Source organism: Bicyclus anynana, chromosome 13 (assembly GCF_947172395.1).
Source record: "Bicyclus anynana chromosome 13, ilBicAnyn1.1, whole genome shotgun sequence".
In the NCBI taxonomy this organism is placed as follows: domain Eukaryota; kingdom Metazoa; phylum Arthropoda; class Insecta; order Lepidoptera; family Nymphalidae; genus Bicyclus; species Bicyclus anynana.
The window spans coordinates 7,737,516-7,759,747 of NC_069095.1; the positions used below are offsets into that span (position 1 = coordinate 7,737,516).

The following is a 22,232-nucleotide window of genomic DNA, read 5'->3' on the forward strand; positions in this document are numbered from 1 at the left end:
ATAAACAAAAATTTGTTATTTATTTTTGTACAATCAGATGGAACTGGCGGCCTCCTAATTTATAACTATTAAAAAAAAAATAGAAATGCTGTCAATAAACTTATTTGAATAAACTGAATTTAAATTATATTCTATAAGTAACTCGTTATGTCCCGCGGTTATACACGCAATAACAAAACAGTTTTATGTAACTTATTTATAAATTAATGGTTGATGTGATCAAAGTGTATTTTTTTAACCCAGCTACAAGTTCCAGAGATTAGCTAGTTTATACAAATACAATTTCCAAGTTTATTTTTATGGAAGAAAGCTTTCTTGTAATGTTACTTCATTATTACTAACCTACAGCAAAAATATTAAATCTCTTCACTACAATGTCCATATGTATAAAACACCTCAGGAAGGCTTTTTATGATATTAAACTTATAGCGACAATCGATCAAACGTACATTTTAAAAATATTGCGAAAGTTTAGCTATATATATATGTCTGCGACTGAGTTATTTGATCGGTTAGCAAAATTTTATTTTTTCATGTAACTGGGAATTAATTATTATTTACTGTTTAAATAAATAAGACTGTAAAAGGTTGATCACGTGACTCTCGTCCAATAGCATCGCGTCCAAATGGCGCGTAGCCGGTTGACAGCCCTGCCCCCACTGTAGTCTGCTAGTTGAGCAGTTCCCCGTCATATACATTAAAGTGAATACAAACGGACAGACGCATTATCACCAAAGTAAACTATTTATAGGTAAATTTAAGTAGTGCTTTTATGTGTGATTTGAATAAATTAGTACCTACTTAATTTACTTAAAAACATAATAAAGCCTGGTGACAATAATAATACTACTTGGTACCACGAAACCTGTTACTTGGGTAAAGTCATTAAATTCGTAGGTCTATATATAGATTTCAAATATTTGATTTCCCTACAGTCTACAGATACTAGTGTACAAAAACGTAAATTAAATAATAGGAATTGCCATGAAGTATTTAATATTGCCACTGTTAATTTGTTTACAAATAACAAACAACATTTTCTCAACAAGTAAGTTTGTAAGATTAATACATTCGTTATTAAGCACTAAGCTATTTTTATTAACCGAATATATCGAATACTACGAAACGTAAGTACGCCTTTGTTAAATTTGCCCCTTGAATGGTTGAGGATCTGGACCTTTGAAACATACATTTAAAATCCAAACGCCATAATTGCCAACATATTCTGTAACGCAAGTGCGAGTTTCGAATTTAACTCTATCTTTCTTGCGTTAGACAGAGAAAGATTGAGGTGAATTCGAAACTTGAATTTGCGAGTTAAACAAATTATCGTTAAGAATAGCACCACTGTACTTACCTACTCGTACCTATGGTGGGAGCAAAGGCTGACAAATCTCAGCCTTTTTTTATACTTTAACTTAGCCCTTGCTATCTCCCCTAATTTTAAGTGATGATACCACACGACACAGTCTAAGATGTAAGCGGGCTTACTTTTAGAGGTACAAATATATTCTGGCATCGTACCGAAACGCTAAATCACTTGGCGATACGTCTTTGCCGGTAGGATGGTAACTAACCACGGACGATGTCTACCACCAGACCATACCTCAGATAATTTAATAAATATAAAATCCTAAACTGACTCGAGCTGGGAGTCGAACCCAAAACCTCTGTTGTTGGAATGTTGAGATCGACACAACATTACCAGTTGGTAATGCTGTGGATTTCAACATTCCGGAAAGGTCACAAAATGAGGGTATCTATTACAGTTTCTTAACCTATTATTTAAAAAAAAATGGTCAAGCTCAATCTAAGTTTACGTTGCTTTTCTTGGGGACAAAATTCGAGGTTTCCGTTAATGTCTAAGTATTGATCGAAAACTTTGTTTTCGAAATATATTTGTAAATGTTTTATTTTAGGTTTAACCCCAACAGTATTGTCAAGTCCATTTAAATGTTTTATATGGGATTCCACTTGCGTAACAGCGTTGGCCAAAAACATTGGCCCCGAATACATTCAGAGAATTCCTGAATTAAGTACTGTGAGACTAGACCCATTGGAAATTGACTTCGTCCGGCTAGATCAAGATGGTCTGATATACGATATGAAAGATACGAAAGTCTACGGGTTAAACAATTTGGTTATCGATGAACTAAGGTATTTATTTATTCTTCACAGTCGTGACCTCTTGGTAGAGTGGTTGTGGTTGCTACGATATGCGGTAATTGGTTGCGTTACTGAAACACTCTTCTATTGCTTGCTGGGTTGTTGCTTTCACTAGGTCTGTCTCTAGAGCTTTTCCCTTCGTGCAAACTCAAACGCTGTATTAAAGCCCTCATAAAATGTAGCTAATAATGGTTTGGAATTAAAAATGTAATATATTAAAAAATACGGTAAATACCAGCTGAAGCAAAGGATCAGCCTGGCCGTCCAGCGCAGAAATGCAGCCAGTATTCTTGCCACCATCCCACGTGGGCATGATTTGTATAATGTAAATTATGTTTATAGGATAAGTTAGCTTAAGCTTCTTATTGTATTCCTTCTCAACAAAAAAAAAATGTAAAAAAAAGCTGAAGCATGGAAAAGGTTTTTGTTATTCCGCAGAAAAGCGACAAACAGAAAAGAAGCTAAACTTTCAATATTATACATTTTAACGCCATCTCGTAAATATTTTAAGTACTTTCACGGCAAAACTTGAAGGTAAGATAGTAGACGGTGGACATACGAGTACAAGGTAATAGTGTTACCTCAAAACTCTACGAGGTGGCGTTTTATAGAAGGACAATTAATATAAAATTAAAAGCTCGTTCGACGCTCGTTCGTACGGGAGAATTGATACAAAAATCCAATTTAATCTGTCCATTTGTTCTATTATGTCCACCAAAAACATGTTTTATGTAAGGCTTTTGCTTGCACTGTAATAAGCTTATTTAAATCTCATGCTCATGGGATGCTTTTATCACACGCGCTTAAATAACACTTAACTTTATCGTAAAGCTTATTAGTGCGTGAATCCTAGTTGTATGTTATTCTACACTTTAGTGGATTGACCGACCGACAGTATGGTAGGTGTCTACCACAAGCTCAAAGCTCAGTACAGCTTAAAACACCTCCTTGCCTCGGTTCTGTAGGCCATAATCAGTAGCGTGCCTTTTTGACGGCCTCCATGGCACGCGGTATTTACAAGATGGAGGTCCTGGTTTCGGTATCCCATCCTTAACGAATCAATCAATCAATCAATTTATTTATTTGCAGATAGATGTAGACGTAGATGGTAAATGTATCTTGCCAATTTGGCATACAAATTATTTATTAAGTATTTAATGATTCAAATGACGATGAAAAAAGCGTTAAAAAAAATAAAAATTTAACAAACCTATATTGTAGAAGATTTTTTCTATTTTGTTCTTACAGTACCTACCCTAGTCATAGACCTTGTGCACGCCACTGCTCATAATGATATTTTTTTCAGCGCATCTACAAATGTCAACATGGGCCGGGTACTGTTTCGGACAGACCTTCTGTTTACTGGCACATACTCAGCAAACGGAACCATGTTCTTTCAACCGATGATCGGAGAGGGTCGTTACTGGGTGGTATTAAGTAAGATTTCACATTTAATAATAAAAATAATAAGTATTCAGTAAGAGTAAGAATGTTACTGTATTATATTTAAATGTATAGGTACCTAACTTAAATAAAAACGAATATATTGTACATATTTTATATGACTAATAATTAGAAATTCCCTCCAACTTCAAGGAAAGGGTACGACATTATACTCAAGCGGTTGGGGATCGAACCATGATCGATGAGTGACGTGATTGACCCCATTACCGTCTAACATGTTATTTAAAAATATGGCAAATATTCTTTTAAAAAAGAAAAAAAAAACTATTAAGGATTTGTATAGTCATCATCATCATTATCAACCCACATTCGGCTCACTGCTGAGCTCGAGTCTCCTCTCAGAGTGAGAGAGGTTAGGCCAATAGTCCACCACGCTGGCCCAATGCGGATTGGCAGACTTCACACACGCAGAGAATTAAGAAAATTCTCTGGTATGCAGGTTTGCTCACGATGTTTTTCCTTCACCGTTAGAAGCACGTGATATATAATTTCCTAAAATGCACACAACTGAAAAATTGGAGGTGCATGCCTTGGGATCGGAGAGAGGCCATATCCACTGGGCTATCACGATATAGTATAATTTACTTACAATTATTTGGCACATACTGGTAATGTCTAATAGTAATGAATAATAGTGATCTTTTATCATTCACACCATCCTAGTTTTTTTCAGATTTCACAAAACCATAATTAAGCTAGTTCAAAATATAAATAGAATTATTATCATCTAACGCTAATTTATATTTCATATATAAGTAGCTGATGCCGCGCGGTTTCATTCGCGTGGTTCCCGTTTCCGTAGGATTACGGGGATAATATAGCCTATAGCCTTCCTCGAAAAATGGGCTATATAACACTGAAAATTTTTTTTAAATCGGACCAGTAGTTCCTGAGATTGGCGCGTTCAATCAAACAAGCAAACCAACTCTTAAGCTTTATATTATTAGTATAGATAATAGCTGTTTTGACAATTTCAGAAAACTTAGAAGTGGAATTATTTGCCCCTTACAACATAGCTAGAAATGATTTTGGTGAAGAAATCATAGAATCATCGGAATATAATTTCCGATTTGACGTTAAAGATGAAGCAGAGTTTCGCTTTGACAATCTATACTACGGAGATACTGAACTCAGTAAGTAAATTTTATCTATGAGCTGGTTTCCCCACCTTTTGATAAGTTGGTATTGGATAGTCTCTTAATGATCATTATTAATAAACATTCATAGGCGAATCAATAGAGCATTTACCCTCGACCTGCTCAGAAACAGCTCCGATTTTGATGATTTTTTTTGTTCAGTTTGTTTCTTGATATTATTTGAAATCAGAAACCTTTTGGAGTGAGGACGGAATGATTTATATTATATTATATTGACGGAATTATTTATAATATATTGACACCACCTTAAAAGTGATCAATAGATATTATAATATTTTCATTAGCTTATTAGTTTTCTGCATACGTTTGTATTTTTGAAGTGGGTAGTGTTTTTAAATTATTTTTTATATAAATAGCATAGATATTTTTTAACAATTTAAATAATTTCTTCCCCGCACCAAAACATTTCTGATTTTAAATAACATAAAAAAAATTACTTTAAAAAAAAAAAACATCAAAATCGGAGTTGTTTCTGAGGACTTCCTGCATTTGCTTGTTATATGTATTATTTGATTCCATTATTAAATTACATTAAAATTTCAGGTGATATAATGCACTCACTCTTCAATAACAATTGGAAGTTCGCAACAAATCATTATGGGAGAGTTTTCATATCAAAAGTCGTTGATACCATGGCGAAGGCATATAAAAATTATTTTCGTTTAGCACCTTTAAGATCGCTGATCGAATATTAACATACTCGTAGTCATTAAGAAAAAAGATTAATATTTCGCTGGACCTTGTAATCTTTTACAGATTTATAGTGATTACCTTTATTATTTATCCTGTTCTATAAAATATTTCTGCATTTAGTGCATATATCTGAATATTTAAACTATTTTGTATGCCACAATATAAAGTCATTCGGTTCAAGAGCACGAACTTTGCCTTTTTCTTTAGCTTTGTTTTTATCATGGTCATTGTCATTGTTAATAATTGTACGACGAGACTGACATGTTATTTATAATAAAAGTCCCTTAAAACTTATAGATTAAAAAAAACTTTGCCTTCTAATTTTGCCACAATCTAATTTTTAGATTATGTGCTTATACAAGACATGCTTTATAAACACAAGTATTTATTATCCTGGTTGAGATATATTATGTAGATTTTTAACTTCTAAAATCTGAAATGTTTTCCGAATAAGAGGTAATAGATAAGATCTCAGAGCTATCTGACACATCTTATTCTACCTCAGTATTATACCATAACAAACAAAAAATAATTATTCAAATCGATCCAGGCATCTTTGACTATTCGAGTAACATACAAGCAACTTTCTTTTAGTTACCTTTCTCACCTGGTACCTGCCAGGGGTTACAAGTCACTACAAACACGCAGGTATTCAAAGCAAGTGAGACCCTATTAAAAGCACAAGGTTTCATATGTGTAAAAATAAGCTCGCTCTGGGATCTTGATCTATAACAATTTGTCTATGATATTGAGAGTAAAAATATGTTGACGTAAATGTAACTGTGGGTTCTTTTGACCCCGCTCTCACTTCACGTGACTATAATCACGATATATTGATAATAAGTCAGGTGGTCTAGGGATAGCCTAAAATTTTAATGATACCCCGAATGATTCTACGAATAGTTACCATCACGGAAAAGTTACTAATATAAAAGGAAAAAACAAACACTTAATGAGTTATATCGGCACTGAGTAAAGGGCACATTCAAGGGCCTTTAATCAGTTGCGATTTATGTAGTAAAAACTGAATGTTATTTTTAATGTCGTACGTATTTTTTTTATCTTGTGACGTCGTCTCATAAATATAAGAGGTACGTAAGTATAGTTAAGCTTTAAGTAAATTAGTCGGTAAAAGTTTCCAAGATGGTGTTGCGAAAAATAATGAAATACGCCATTATCATGGGTTAACTATTAATAAATTACTTAATATCTTTATACATCTTCATGGCACCAGCTGATGTATTGTATTGTAGGCACCTGACTATTTCTTTGATTAAAGCAGTGGGCTAGCTATGGTGTTTGATTTTCTATCGACAATAAAATGTCTGTATAAAAGTACCATCATCATCATCATCATCATATCAGCCGATGGACGTCCACTGCAGGACATAGGCCTTTTGTAGGGACTTCCAAACATCACGATACTGAGCGGCATGCATCCAGCGAATCCCTGCGAATCGCTTGATGTCGTCTTAACACCCCTTGCCCCGCATATTTGTTTGGTCCATACAAAGTTTTGAAAAAGACACCGGCCTGAGGCATTTCATAATCCAGCCTTTGGGAATGGATATACCGCCATTCGTCGGTCGCCAGAGCCTCGTCGGTCCATCTGCAGGGTGCACCACGAGCAGGTGAGATTGGCAGATGGGGAGAGAGACTGGTACTAGCCTCCCCCTTACACCCCAGATTCGAATCCGGTCTGGGCATGCACCTCCAATTTTTCAGTTATGTAAATTTTAAGAAATTAATCACGTATCTCAAATGGTGAAGGAAAACATCGTGAGGAAACCCGTATACCTAAGAATATAAGAATTTTCTTAATTCGTCGGTGTTTGCAGTCTGCCAATCTGCATTGGGCCAGCATGGTGGACTATTGGCCCTATAATTCTTATAGGAGACTCGTGCTCATTAGTGACGATGACGATGTGACTAGCTGACGTGCATTTCACCACTATATATTTCAGCTGATTAATTTTTATCTGCAAGAGGTAACCAGAGGTAATTTTTTTATTCTTAAATGTTTGAGACGCCTTGCCTCCTCAACCAAACATCTTAGGTTGCATAAAACAACACATAAAGATTTGTACAAGGTTTGAACCGGAAGAGTATTGCAAGTAAAACTGTCCCCGAGTCAGGAGTTATCAACCTTGATTTTAAATATTGGAAAGTTAATCAAGAATATATAATAATTTATTTATTTTTCTATTATCCGCGAAAAGCCGACGAACCTATGCGACAACGTCAAAATGCAAAATATTTGCAATTGCACGTTGTAGAATCAATATCTCCTGAGAATGCTCCGGTTTCGGGGTGAAACGTACGTAGAGAGTATTTTGTCGGACCTGGGTGACGTTGTCGTATGGGTTTGTCGGCTTTTCGATATATATATATATAGGATAATAGCAAAATAAATAAATTGTTATATCTTAATTTTGTTGTATAATTTATGTAAAGAACAATCTATACAAATATTATAGAGGTAAAGTTTGTGGTGTTGGATCTATTAATCCGATTATGAAAATTTTTTCACCACTAGAAAGCCATGTTAGTTGTGAGTGCTATAGGCTATATTTTATCCCCGTATTTTTATGGGAACGGGAACTATGCTGGTGAAATCGCGGGGCTTTGGCTAGTTATAGAATATAAAAAATCGACGTCAGTAAAATCACAAGCTGACGACAAAAGTACGAGTAATTACAGTTTCGTTTTATTTGTTTCTGTTTGCGCTAAAACCAGTTAAATAAAATAAATTCCTACTATATATAGTTCGGTAAAAATCAAAACTTACAGTCACAAATACCTGTGAATAAACATAGTTGCGTGAAGAATTAAAACAATGAGGGGTTTAATATTGTCAATACTATGTCTACAGGTGACATACATATCCTCAACAGGTAAGTTGATAATATGATAAAAGTCTAATAAAGCTGTAATTTTAATTATTAGCTTAATATCTAATTTGAATTTTAGTTATATTTCCAACAGTTTTTACAACACCATTCAGATGTTTTGTGTGGGATTCCACATGCCTGAAAGGGTTGGCTAAAAGCATTGGTCCTGGATATATACAAAGGATTCCTGAGTTCAGCGCGCTGAGACTAGATCCAATGGGCATTGACTTTCAACGGCTAGATCAAGATGGTGTGATATTTGACACCACAGATACGGAAGTCCACGGGTTAAGCGACATGATTGTTGATGAAATAAGGTTTGTTGATTTTCAGGTTTATAAGTGCTTAACCATAGATTTAGTAGTAGATATTCGACAAGAAAATGACGATCTCCTATAAAAAGGTCAAAGCAAGAAAAGTAAAATGAATACAGCCGGATCTTATCCATCAATACTAAAATGCATAATTGTTACTCAAAAGTATTAAAGGAATATGCTCATACGTAGTACTTTTGTCTTTAAGATTGGTGAATTTAATTAACACATTATGCAATGTCCTAGTTTTTTCGAAATTTCGGGAAGCCATCGTTTAAAGGCTTAAATTACTAGTAGGCCTAGGACTTCTGAAGTACTGCCTTGTAATAGCAACAGTTAGTAAACTGCTGCAAGAATTTGGTCACACCAATAACCAATTGGCTGGGCTGCATTTGGGAAACTTCGCGACATCTTTTCGTCCAAAATTCCTCAGTGCCTGAAGGCAAAAGTCTTCGAACAGTGCGTGTTGCCAGTGATGACCTATGGTTTCGAGACTTGGTCGCTAACTATGTGTCTCATATGAAGGCTCAGAGTCACACAGTAGGCGATGGAACGAGCTATGTTAGGAGTATTATTTGCGTGATCTAATCGGAAATTAGGTGATCTGCTGAAGAACCAAAGTCACCGACATAGCTCAACGAGTTGCAAAGGAGAAGTGGCAATGGGTGGGGCACATAGTACGAAGAGTCGATGGACGTTGCGATCCCTAAGTGCTGGAATGGAATGGAATGAATAAATAAAGAAATATTTATTTCAACAGGATTTGAAAAATGGTAGTAATTAGAGGATTTCTAATTTAATAATTTGCCTTTTTCAGCGTTTTAAGAAATGCAAGTCTGAGTCGCATGAGATTTCGTACAAACCTCCTTTTTACTGGTACTTATAAATGTAACGGGACTATGTTCTTCCAACCAATAAGCGGAGAGGGTCGTTATGCGGCGTCTCTGAGTAAGATTTTTTTATAATGATTATCCTTTTGGTAATTAACAAAAGTGAATGCCCATCCTTGGCGCTGGCTTATCCTTGTTAGGGTAAAATTTTTAGATATAAGTGAATTGCGGGGTTACTCGGCAGTTTAATTTTATCTGGGGCGACTATATTTTCTCTAGTAACATTGCTTATCCTCATTTCATTAACGAATTTCTTCATTTATTATTTCAGAGAACGTGGAAGTAGAGATTTTCAACCCGTACAACATTGTTAGAAATGAAATTGGTCTTGAATTCCTTGATGCACCAGACTATCAATTCCGTTATGTGGTGAAAGACAAGGCAAATTTCCGTTTTGATAATCTATATTACGGAGACAAAGAACGCAGTAAGTATTTTTTCCATTTGCTCGTTACCGTAGAGTGTATTCCAAACTTCTAAAATATTATGACTAAGCGTTTTTTTTTTTATTTTTAACTTTTTTTATTCTGTTAGAATACCACTTCGGTCATCTATCAGAATTAAAAAAAAAAGTTTGGCCAGAGGAGATGTGGTTACAAATCTACCGTTACTCAAATTGTAATCTATACTAATATTATAAAGCTGAAGAGTTTGTTTGTTTGTTTGATTGAACGCGCTAATCTCAGGAACTACTAGAAATTATTTCAGTCTTAGATAGCCCATTTATCGAGGAAGGCTATAGGCTATATTTAATCCCCGTATTCTTAAGGGAGCGGGAACCACGCGGGTGAAACCGCGCGGCGTCAGCTAGTATTTAAATACTTTTACTAGCCACGTTATTCATATACCACTTCTTGTACCACTAAAAAGCTCAAGTAAAAGTACTCATGTAATTCAAAATTTGCAAGTAAATTCACATTTTAATATTATTGTCAAGTAAACCTTTTAATTTTAAGTAAGAATAAAAATAACACGTATTTATGCTCAGCGTTTCAACTCGCATATGTTTATTTACTGTTGGTCGATCAAAATAAAATAAAAAATATTTACACATTTTATGGGATATGAGTAAATTGGTAGTGCATAACTACGACATTTTTTTTTAATTTTTCAGGTGATTTGATGCACTCACTATTGAACGCAAACTGGGAATTCATAACGGAGCAATATGGCAGGATTTACATATCGAGAATCATCAGTACCATGGGAAAGGCCTACAGAAGTTATTTTAATTTGGTACCATTAAGATCTTTGGTGGAATTTTAAAATAATATATTTAAATAATTGTCTGTGTAACTAATTTTAAATTTGTTCAATTATTGTTAAATTTTTATAATACCTTCATTATTTATCGGACATATTATATATAATTGAACAATGGACATTCAATGATATTAATGACATATTAAATTGTATATTGAAGCATGTGTATTTTCTTTTACGACTTCTTCAGTCATTTTCAGACTATGCCTATGCAATATTTTGACTCGTCACTATATTATCGACGGCCTCCGTGGCGCAGTGGTATGCGCGGTGGATTTACAAGACGGAGTTCCTGGGTTCGATTCCGGACTGGGTCGTTTGAAGTTTCCTTAATCAATTTGTTCAGGTCTAGCTGGAGCAAAGCTTCGGCTTCGGTACGATGTCGTGTAGAAACCGAAAGTGATGTGGATTTTCATCCTGCCCCTAACAAGTTAACCCGCTTCCATCTTAGATTGCATAGAAGAGATTGTAGTCAAGGGCAATCAATAATGAAACGTCAGTGTTCAAGACAAAGTGAGGGTTATTGATAGTGCTGTCTTGCCGTATAATTGTGTATTATCTGTGCATAATTTGTTTTGTATAGCTTTACGATATTAGTTGAAATTGGTTACAATGATCGGTTGACCAGATTAAAAAATATTAATATAATAACGTAGAGAAACTTAACCCTTAACCAGAATCGGGTCCATTCGATTCGAACCAAGGCGCTGGAACCCTGTTACTTTTTTTAGCATTAACATTTAACGTTTTAAGGTTTTAACTTGTTTATGCATACCATTAAATCACGACATAATGACCTTTCAAAAAATCTGTAAAGCTGTGCTTGTAAAGTAAGCTTAATTAAAATTAATGAATTTTGAATTTGAGCCCAAGAATAACAAAAATCGTTTAATTTCAAAACGCGTGCAGTTTTAGTTTTTCGCATCGATCTAATCTCATTATATTTAATATATTTATTATATAGCATTATAAATCTGAAAAGTTTGTTTGTTTGTTTGATTGAACGCGCTAATCTCAGGAACTACTGGTCCGATTAGAAAAAATATTTCAGTGTTAGATAGCCCATTTGTCGAGAAAGACTATGCTCAGACCCTAAACATTTTACTGATTACAACCATGTGATGAAGAAATCACGACGGAGAAGTTAAATTTTTTAATACGATCTTAGTTGGATTTTTTTTGTTTTTATCTGATTTCATAAAGAATCATATCATATTTCATAGTATTGTAAATTTTAACACATCAAACAGACGACTAAAAATGTATTAAAGTTATGAAATATATTTAATTTCATTATGTTGAATAATAAAACTTAATTTATATATTTCACTAAACTTGTTTTAACACATCGATAAACCTTTTGAGTGGTTAATATGTCTTTATTATAAAACTAGCGAAGCCTAAGACTTCATCCGCCTTTAGATCTCTTTAATCCAGCCGTTAAAGTAGTCGCTGTAAAAATGGAGTAACTTCTTCTGTTTTCCCAACATTTCCCTTCACTACTCTGCTCCTATTAATCGTATCGTGATGAAAAATACACAATAACCTGCCCAGGAGTATGAAAAATAATTGTACTAAGTTTCGTTAAAATCCGTCGAGTAGTTTTTGTTTCTATAACGAACATACAGACAGTCAGACGAAAATTTTACTGATTGCATTTTTGGCATCAGTATATTTATTTTGGAAATATATTTCATGTACAGAATTGAACTTTCTACAGATTTATTAGTAGGTAGGTAACAAATGTTTAATCAAAGGTTCCATTTAGACCCACGATACCAGTTACGTTGAATAAAATAGTTATTCCGGTCAGGGAAACAAATACGCTAACATACTAAAATACATAGCGTAGAAAACGAAATTTTAAAACTGTTACTGTTGTTAAAATAATGTAAAACATAGAGAAGGATTAATAAAGTCTTTGAATTGAATTGAGATTAAAAAATATATTAAATAATATCCTGTTTGGAAGTCGATTAAAAAAATTAAAAAATGTAGACGAGATAATTAATGTAAGATAATAGTTCAAGAATGCAACTTCAATTATGGTAATTCTTGTAAAATGGACAAGTGACATTTTATTTAAAAACTTCTGTTTCTGTAGCACGATCGTTAGCAATGGCTTGGTTTTTAAGGTGTGGTGTCTTAGTTGTCTTAGTTGTCACCCGACTTGCAACTATCGGTACGTCATATCTAAATGAGCGATCAGTCAATCGGCAGTCCATAATAAACCACGTCGACACTTAGATCGAGGGAAGAGCCAGATGAACACGGTTTAGACTTAAATGTTTTTTTAATCATATAATATATTGTTTATTTTGCACGTAAATTAAATGAAACAGGCGATACGAGTATTATAATATTAACTGTATATACGGATATACAGGTGCATTCTCCGTTTTTGCAGATCTCGCAAATACCAAATATTTTGTGATAAATGCTTGTGTTAATTCAGGGTATTAAGTATCTATCTATCTTCGTTTGAAATTTTCGGTTCAGTAGTTGCGACGTTAAACGTAACGAATATCCTACGGGAACATTTCCGGGATAAAAAGTAGCCTATGTATAATCCAGGCTATAATCTATCTCAATTCCAAATTTCGGCTGATTCGGCTCTTTAGTCGCGACGAGAAAGAGTAACAAACATTCATACCATCATAAGCATCAGGTTTTTGCAAATCTCGCATTATCCACGGTAATTTTCGGGATAAAAATTAGCCACATAGGCTTAACACAGAATATTGACTATCTTCGTTTTAAGTTTCAGCCAAATCGGTTTAGTGATTGCGGCGTTAAAGAGCAACAAATGTCCCACGGGAACATTTGTTGACGCGGAACCGAACACGGGATATTTATCGGTTTGAAGGACTAATGTGTTTTTCCAGATATAACTCTCTATCCGTGAAAGAATCTCATATCCAGGCGACTCATGGCGGACGCTGAGCTGCAAATCATGAACAAGCCAAAAATTGCATTTGAAAACCTAACACCTTGACGGCGCAATCTCTCAATGTGAAATAAAAAAAAAATGACCCGTTCGTTTATTCATGTTCCGAAAACGGACCTGAGTAATTTTGTTTGTTTGTCTTTTGGTCTGTAGATCCTAGGGCCGTAGGCTCGGGGGCTAGGGCTAAACAAATCAGAACCCAATTTTATAAAGTAGGTAAAATATAATACAACCTCAAAGCCGATTTTTGCATAATAGATCATCATTATCATCATCGTCATCATATTAGCCAATGGACGTCTATTGCTGGACTTTTGTAGGGACGTCCAAACATCAGGATCCTTAGCCGCCTGTATTCAGCGAATTCCTGCGACTTGTTTGATGTCGTCAGTCCACCTGGTGAGAGGTTGACTAACACAGCGGTCTCTGTGCGTGCTCGCCATTCCAGCACCTAGCGACCGCAAAGTCCATCGGCTCTTCGAACTATGTGCCTTGCCCATTGCCACTTCAGTTTTGCGACTCGTTGAACTGTGTCGGGAACTTTGGTTGTTCTGCGGATCTGCGAACCGTGATAGCCTAGTGGATATGATCTCTGCCTCCAATTCCGGAGGGTGTGGGTTCGAATCCGGTCCGGGGCATGCACCTCCAACTTTTCAGTTGTGTGCATTTTAAGAAATTAAAAAATATCACGTGTCTCAAACGGCGAAGGAAAAACTTCTTTGCTTTGCTTTTTCGTTTCTTATACTCATGACTAGGGTATGGAACTTTCTCCCGAAGTCAGTATTTCCTAATTCTTACTACTATGGGCATCTTTAAGATGAGAGTGAATAATAATAGGCATCTTCTGGCCAAGCGCGTATCACCTTAGGCCACATCTACACTTACCATCAGGTGAGATCGTGGTCAAAAAAAAAACCGGGCCACTTTCATAAGAGAGTTGTTTACATTGTCATAATTTGTTTCTCCTCTATTATTTTAAATATAAGTGACGTGTCATCTGCAAACAAAACTATCTCATGATTATCCTTGTTAACATAAAAAAGGTCATTAATATAAATGAGAAAAATAAATGCTCCTAGTATAGATCCTTGAGGAACCCCCATTTTTACAACAGACCCGGTAGACTGATTTCCGTTGATGTCTACTATCTGAATGAATCAAATATGAACTCAGCAAGTTTAGAGAATTATCAGTGATTCCGCAGTAATGTTATTTCCTGACCAATGTCTTAGATTGCATCATCTCTTACTATTAGGTGATATAGTTGTCAAGAGCTAACTTTTAAAGAATAAAAAAAATTGTCGCGCGCATCCACTATTCATTCATAAAAGTGTAGGTTATGATTCAAGTGCAGTTAAAGTTGAGCCTTATATATTTTACCATATTTGGTGTATAGGTATGTATGAATATGAGTATTGTAATTTACAATAAAATGATTAACATAGCAGTGGCAGATTTATGGAATTTACATGAAAAAAAAAAAGTTAAAGCTGCAAAAATAAAATCATCAATAATACCTACTAATAAAATGTAATTGTCCGTCTGCGATTATCAAATAACTATGTTTTCTTAACGACATAGCTCAACGAGTCGCTAAGCTGAAGTGGCAATGTAAGAGTCACATACTCGTAGTTCAAAGAGCCGATGGACGTTGGGGTTTCAAGGTGCTGAAATGGCGACCATGCACTAAAAAGCGCAGTGTTGGTTGATGTCATCAAATCGTTGGATGCAGGCGACTGAAGATCGCGGTGGTATTGTTACCGAGCATGAAATTAAAACACAATCAAGTTTTTTTTTATTGTTTGTCTGTCTATTTGTTTGTCCGGGCTAATCGCTGGATCTGCTGAACCCATTTAAATGGGACTTTCACTGGTACCTAACACAATAAAATTTATTTATTATTTATTGAGTAACACAATAAAAAAACACAGATAAAATTTATATCAGAAAAATCCATAATTCTTGCGGAATTCATGAAAATTGAATTTCATGCGGACAAAGCTGCGGGCGTCTGCTAGTATAATAAAGTCACCTATAGATTGGAATTTCCGATAATAAAGCAGCCTTTTGATGACGCTTTGAGTAAGGAAGGATATTACGATCATTAATGCTCATGTGTACTAAGTATGTATGTGGGTGTGCAAATAAAAGAATAAAATATGCACGTTTTCGAAAAGCAAAATACCTTTTGAAAACAAGCTTTTTCAAAACGAGATTTTTTTAAAAATAGTACTATTTAAGGATCGGAATATAGTAAAATTGTATCAGTCTTCTACTTCACCTGTGCCAATAATAATAATTGATCAAAGCGAAGGAATCATGAAGCAATTTGGATTGTTTTTCTTCATATTTTTACAAATAACATCCATTTATACCTCAAGTAAGTCACTTTAATATATCTATAATGAGGTGAAATTTGTAAGATTGTAGGGGGCATCTCTGGACCATCTTGAACGGGAACTACACGGGTGAAAATGCGGGACCTTTGCATATAGTAAAAGAGGATACGAGGAACCAAATAGTTTTTGATTCATTTACCTACTAATGATGTATACATTACATTACAGTGCCTCTTTCACAAACTGCAATAATCTCTTTGTGTCGTGTAGATTTACTAGCAAATTTTATCATTCTACTATTGACTTTTACCCCTCCGTCACTCCAAGCTAAGCTTTTACTCTTAAAATCTTTTTTTTTTTCAGACTTCCTCTTAGTAATTAGAGAGATAATATTGTATCACTTATAGGTACTAATATTATGAAGAGGTAAAGTTTGTGGCGTTGTAGGAGTTAATCTATGGATCAACTAAACCGATGATTAAAATCCTTTTTCTACTTCCATTTCTTAATTTACTCAGTATAAAACCTCAAACCATAACACAAAACTATTCATTCCTACATGTCGTTTGGTAGTATAATTACCACACGGGAAAACCGTAATTATTTTAAAATTTTTAAATACATAGTATTAAATAGTATTAGTAATTCAGGCTTCCATAAAAGGGACAAACCTAGAAGGCCATGCCCAATGCCAATTTTATATTATTTACCAAGTTTTATTAATTATTTTATTTGATTTATCATGGTCGTAGAAAAACTATTGTATGCCACTGCATGTAATTAGCGATTGCAGCACTCGTACTGTCTTTTCTGCAATTCACATAAACAAAAAATACTCTTGCTCTATTGACCCCAATTACATGACAGTATCATAAATAACTATTTACCAATAGAAAACCACGTGACTAACTAACTAACTAACTAACGTTTCTAATACCCGCCAACAGGAACGGGAACTTTGCTGGTCAAATCGCGGGGCGTCCATTAGTTTACTGATATTTTTATTCTATTCAACAGATTTGATAACCCCGTTTACATGTCTACCGTGGGATACACCGTGTCTATCAGCGTTGGCTCAAAAACTTAGCACACCTAGGATTTTTGACTTAAACGCTTTGAAAATCGACCCCTTTGAAATAGATCATTTCAAGTTAGAAAAGGATGGATTAGAATTTGAAACAAAGGATACCAAAGTCCATGGGCTAAAGAATATGATTGTTGAAGAATTCAGGTAAGTAAATGATATTTTTTTGTATGGAATAGCTCGCGATTGACCACGATCTTACCTGATGGTAAGTGCAGATGTGGCTTAAGGTAGAACGCGCTAGCCTAGAAAGTGCCTATTCACTCTCATCTTAAAGGTGTTCAGATTGTATAAATTAGGATACACTGATATCGGGAGAGAGTTCCATACCCTAGCGATGCGTATAAGAAACGAAGAAGAAAATCGCTTGGCTCGCTAGAGATATCAATAACGTAGGGAAGGAAACCTACCCGGTGTCTTGTAGTGGGATAATAAAAAGGTGACGATGGTACGAGCTTAAACAGCTTAATTCGGATTTGCCTCATTGCACAAAAATCACTCATACTACAACGACCCCCATCACATGGCTGTGGCATAAATAACTATTGTGATGTTTTAATGATAGAGAATGTACTCGTAATTTTTCGCAGAACGGATGCAAATACCAGCACAGCCTATATAAAAATTCGCACAGACGTTATTGTCACGGGTCTTTACAAAGCAGACGGATCCTTGTTCTATATGCCATTAAATTCTGAGGGAGATTACTGGACATCACTAAGTAAGTATCAGAGGATATGCTTAAAATATTAAAATATAGGCAGGTGATTGAAATTAAACATCGCGTGTCTCAAACGGTGTAGAAAAACATCGTGAGGAAACCTGCATACCAAAGAATTTTCTTAATTCTCTGCGTGTATGTAGTCTACCAATTCGCATTGGACCAACGTGGTGGACTATTTGGCATAACCCCTTTCACTTTGAGATCAGACTCGAGCTCAGCAGTGAGCCGAGTATGGGTTGACAACGAAGAGGTGATTACAATATAAGTACAAACAATTCTGTGATCATCATACGTATTAGCCGACGATTCTACTAGTCTAGTCTACTGCTGGACAAAATCTTGTGAAGACGTTCAAACGGCTTGTCTAGAGCCGCTTACATCCAGCAACTCGGATCGAAAATCATCGTGCTTTTCAATGCGGGGTCGCTTCAGCACCTTGGGACCCCAACGTCCATCGGCTCCTTATGAACAATAAAGTACCCTGCCCATTGCCACTTTAGTAATCGACTTACTTAAAAGTCGAATCGACGATTAAATGCTCGTTTCTTTTAGGAAACCTGGTAATAAATGTAGAGGCGCCATACAAAATCGTGAGAAGTGCAAATGGTGAACCTTTGTTAGAGACTTCGGATTACAAGTTAAGCTATGACGTTAAAGATGGTGCTGAATTTCGCCTAAACAGCTATAATTATGGGATCCCTGGATTCAGTAAGAAGAATTTCGTTTTTTTTTTAATCTAAGCCATGTTTTTAATATAACTAAGTGTATAGGAGCTTTTTTTTATTCTGTACAAGTCTGCATGATAATAGTCTAATGGACGGGATTGAACCTAAGACTATGCCAGCCGCGGAGCTATTCTTCAAACTTATCATATAATTTTTTTTTTTCGTTAACAACCTCTGCTGCTTTGAAATACAACATGAACTAACTAGAGGACGCCCGAGACTTCGTCTGCGTGAAATTGAGTTTTTCACAAATCCCGCGGGAACTTTTTTTCCGGGATGAAAAGTAACCTATGGAACGCGTTTTTCCGGGATGAAAAGTAACCTATGGAACGCGTTTTTCCGGGATGAAAAGTAACCTTTGTGTTAATCCAGAGTAAAATCTATGTTCATTCCAAATTTCAGCCAAATCGCTTCTCAGTAGCCGCAGCGTAAAGGAGGAACAAACATACACTTTTACACACAAACTTCCGCATTTATAATATTAGTGTGATGTCCTCGTAGATTATTGGAATTTTTAAAGTTTATTTTTTTATTTTCATGTTCATACCAATTATTATTTCAATAAAGTAATATTGTGTATTATATCGCTACTTAGTAACCAATACCTTTCATATAATTTCAGGTGAATTGCTCAACCAACTGATAAACTACAATTGGAAGTATATATCATCGAATTTTATCACCGAATTCGTATCAAACGCTGTTGAGAACATTGCTAAGACACATAAAAGTTACTTTCGTATATCGCCTTTCGAATTTTTAGTTCAATGAGCACTGTGTCGACGTTTCCATAAATTATTCTAAATTTACATCTCGCCTACTGTAGAGCTAACATTCGATCAAAGATATAATAACGTTAAGACAAATATACAGATTTCAACCAATGGCAGCGCAACTGGAAATGCTGCTAACATCTTAATTGCGATGGGACAAAATGGCTATTGGACTATATTTTGTCTATTTCTCTTCACTTGATTGTATGTTAGCATCAATACTGTAAAATACGAGCCTGCAATCGCCAGATGTCCCTCATCTTATGAAGGCCGAAAGTTTGTCATCCCTAGTTCTTTAAGTAAGTAAAGTAGCTAATAGAGGGTTCATAAGTGGGGGCTTTAGTAGGTCGCAGGTTTCAAAGGTCCTGAATTGTCCAAGTATAAAACGTAATTTTTTGTTTTTTTTCTACGAGTGTTCATTAGAAATCTCGACTCCTATTGTCATACCCTTAGCTATTGCAACGTATTGCTAGAGATCTAAAAAATTGGATCTTTAATTTGTTGGATGTTTTTGAAGAGTTTCAAAGAAGCTAACTGGCGATTTGGGACATAATTTCTCATATTATACCAAAAAATACGCTTTGTACTTGAACGGTTCAGGGTATGAACTCTTTAACCCTGTTACCTTCCAAAGCCACGACATTCCAAACTCCATAATTGTAAAGTTGTTAAACATACCTACTATAATTACTGTATACTTACTGTAAGTACTTATAAGGTATCTACCTTTAAAGTACGGTAGAAGTATAGGCTGACAAAGTTTAGCTTTGATAAAATGAGATAAGTCTGGACATGGCAGGTTTTTGGAACAAAAACAATACTCTTAGAGCAATCACTATACGCAAAACGCACTGTAGACACATAGCAGGGTACACACATGTTACATAGCGTTTTATTATTATCCAGCCAAAATTAACATCGTGGCAAGCTAAAGCCAGTATTCAGTACAAATACCTAACAAATATCAACCACAGTTTTTTGTACATTATATTTTATGGAATAAAACATCTGCTTAAGTACGTAATAATAAAGTGTATTTTTAAGAAATTAACCACCTATTTTAACTCATAATATCAACAATACGATTAACAACATAGCAAGTGACCATTAATTGTAAATGGTTATTAATGTCATGCACCTAATTTGTGTAAAATAAACCAATAAATATTTCAAGTTAATAAGTGTTTTTATTTCTGTCTAATCCTACCGCATCGTCGTTGGGAAGACGACATCAAAAAGATAGCAGGAATAACTTAGACGCGGAAAGCACGGGACAGATATTTGTGGAGAATACTTGGCGAAACCTATCCTGAAAAGCAAGACAATCTAAAAACCGGTGTCTAAAAAAGGAAAAACAAATGAAAATTGCATTAATTTACATAAACCTGTTTATATATTTCACGTGTTAGATTAAGATGAAATGTAAATTGTAAGATTGATACTAAAGGCATTATTATTATTATTATTATTAATCCTAAGCGAACCTATTTTAAAGGTAGGAGTCCATGATGCTAAAAATGTGGATGCTTTTTACTTCTATGGGGTATTCACAGATTTTTTTCCTCAATAAGTGGATAAATGTCTTCAAAATAAGACATGCTATCTACATCTTGCTAACGCTAAGCTAAGCGCTGGATGGCGAAGTTTTAATTTTTTTTATTTATTTTCGAGATTAAAATATTGGTCATAGGAATAATAAGAGCAAAATATTTTATATTTTTTTTAATAAATCATTAAATTGAGTAGAATTTTTTAGTAAGGTCTTTCAGATGGCTACCTGTGGCGATGGTAAGCTTGTCATTATTACACCAATATACGTACAATGTAATAATGACAAGCTACAACAAAAAATATTATTATTTCTCTTGCAAACGAAATAATAATATTTTTTTATAATATTCTTCTTCCATCTCCTAGTAAATACAAAACTCGTTTTATGTGTTAAGGATATTTATATAGGCAAATTGTAGTATGTAAATATCACTGAACTATGTGTTCAGTGATATATATATATATATATATATTATATATATATATATATATATATATATAAATATATATATATATATATATATTGTTATAAAAGGGACTAAAAAGACCCATTAATATACGATGTATTTTTAGGACACGAGCCGTAAGGTGTAGTCGCTAAATAGAAACCGAGTTGTAATGGGTTTAGTCCTGCGTATTACACTCTACTCATACATATAGTTTTAATTTTTTTATCTGTGCTGCGTCGCATTGCAGAGGAATGGAACAGATAGTTCAAAACACATATCATGAACCGAAATTAGAACATTTTGAATTGGATTTCAGATAGTTCACTCTGTTAGTGCTATTAAAAGCTTCCCTACTAGCTTCTGAACCTAGATCCGTAATTAGGTTCTGAATCTAGTAATTAATAAAATGAATGAGATAATAAATATTGTAGTATATGTATATTCGTACTATGTTTATGATATTATAGTTGATATTATACTTCACGAGTTAGCCCGTGACTATAATCTCACCTGATGGTAAGTGATGATGCGATATAAGGTAGAAGCGGGGTAATTTGTTAGGAGGAGGATGAAACACACTCCTTTCGGTTTCTACACGGCATCGTACCGGAATGCTAAATCGCTTGGCGGTACATCTTTGCTGGTAGGGTGGTAACTAGCCACGGCCGAAGCCTCCCACCAGACAGACCTGGACCAATCAAACCTCAATCAGCCCAGCCGGGGATCGGACCCAGGACCTTCATCTGGTAAATCCACCGCGGATACCACTGAGCCACGGAGGCCGTCAAAATGTTGCTTTGAA

The 22,232-nt window shown here is 34.9% G+C and overlaps 3 protein-coding genes across 3 annotated transcripts; all 3 read left to right on the forward strand.

Moving 5' to 3' along the window:
* The first annotated feature begins 3,475 nt into the window (after positions 1-3,475).
* On the forward strand, positions 3,476-5,791 carry LOC112043113 (uncharacterized). Its single transcript, XM_052885105.1, has 3 exons — positions 3,476-3,603; positions 4,608-4,763; positions 5,331-5,791. Exons 1-3 carry the CDS (start codon positions 3,492-3,494, stop codon positions 5,480-5,482), a joined length of 420 nt encoding a protein of 139 aa, XP_052741065.1. The 5' UTR covers positions 3,476-3,491; the 3' UTR covers positions 5,483-5,791.
* A 2,424-nt stretch (positions 5,792-8,215) lies between these two features.
* LOC112043109 (uncharacterized) lies at positions 8,216-10,998 on the forward strand. Its single transcript, XM_024078388.2, has 5 exons — positions 8,216-8,374; positions 8,451-8,688; positions 9,503-9,633; positions 9,847-10,002; positions 10,690-10,998. Exons 1-5 carry the CDS (start codon positions 8,317-8,319, stop codon positions 10,839-10,841), a joined length of 735 nt encoding a protein of 244 aa, XP_023934156.2. The 5' UTR covers positions 8,216-8,316; the 3' UTR covers positions 10,842-10,998.
* A 5,011-nt stretch (positions 10,999-16,009) lies between these two features.
* On the forward strand, positions 16,010-20,611 carry LOC112043111 (uncharacterized). The gene is made up of 5 exons (XM_024078390.2): positions 16,010-16,165; positions 17,142-17,355; positions 17,799-17,929; positions 18,485-18,640; positions 19,280-20,611. Exons 1-5 carry the CDS (start codon positions 16,105-16,107, stop codon positions 19,426-19,428), a joined length of 711 nt encoding a protein of 236 aa, XP_023934158.2. The 5' UTR covers positions 16,010-16,104; the 3' UTR covers positions 19,429-20,611.
* The last annotated feature ends 1,621 nt before the right edge of the window (positions 20,612-22,232 follow it).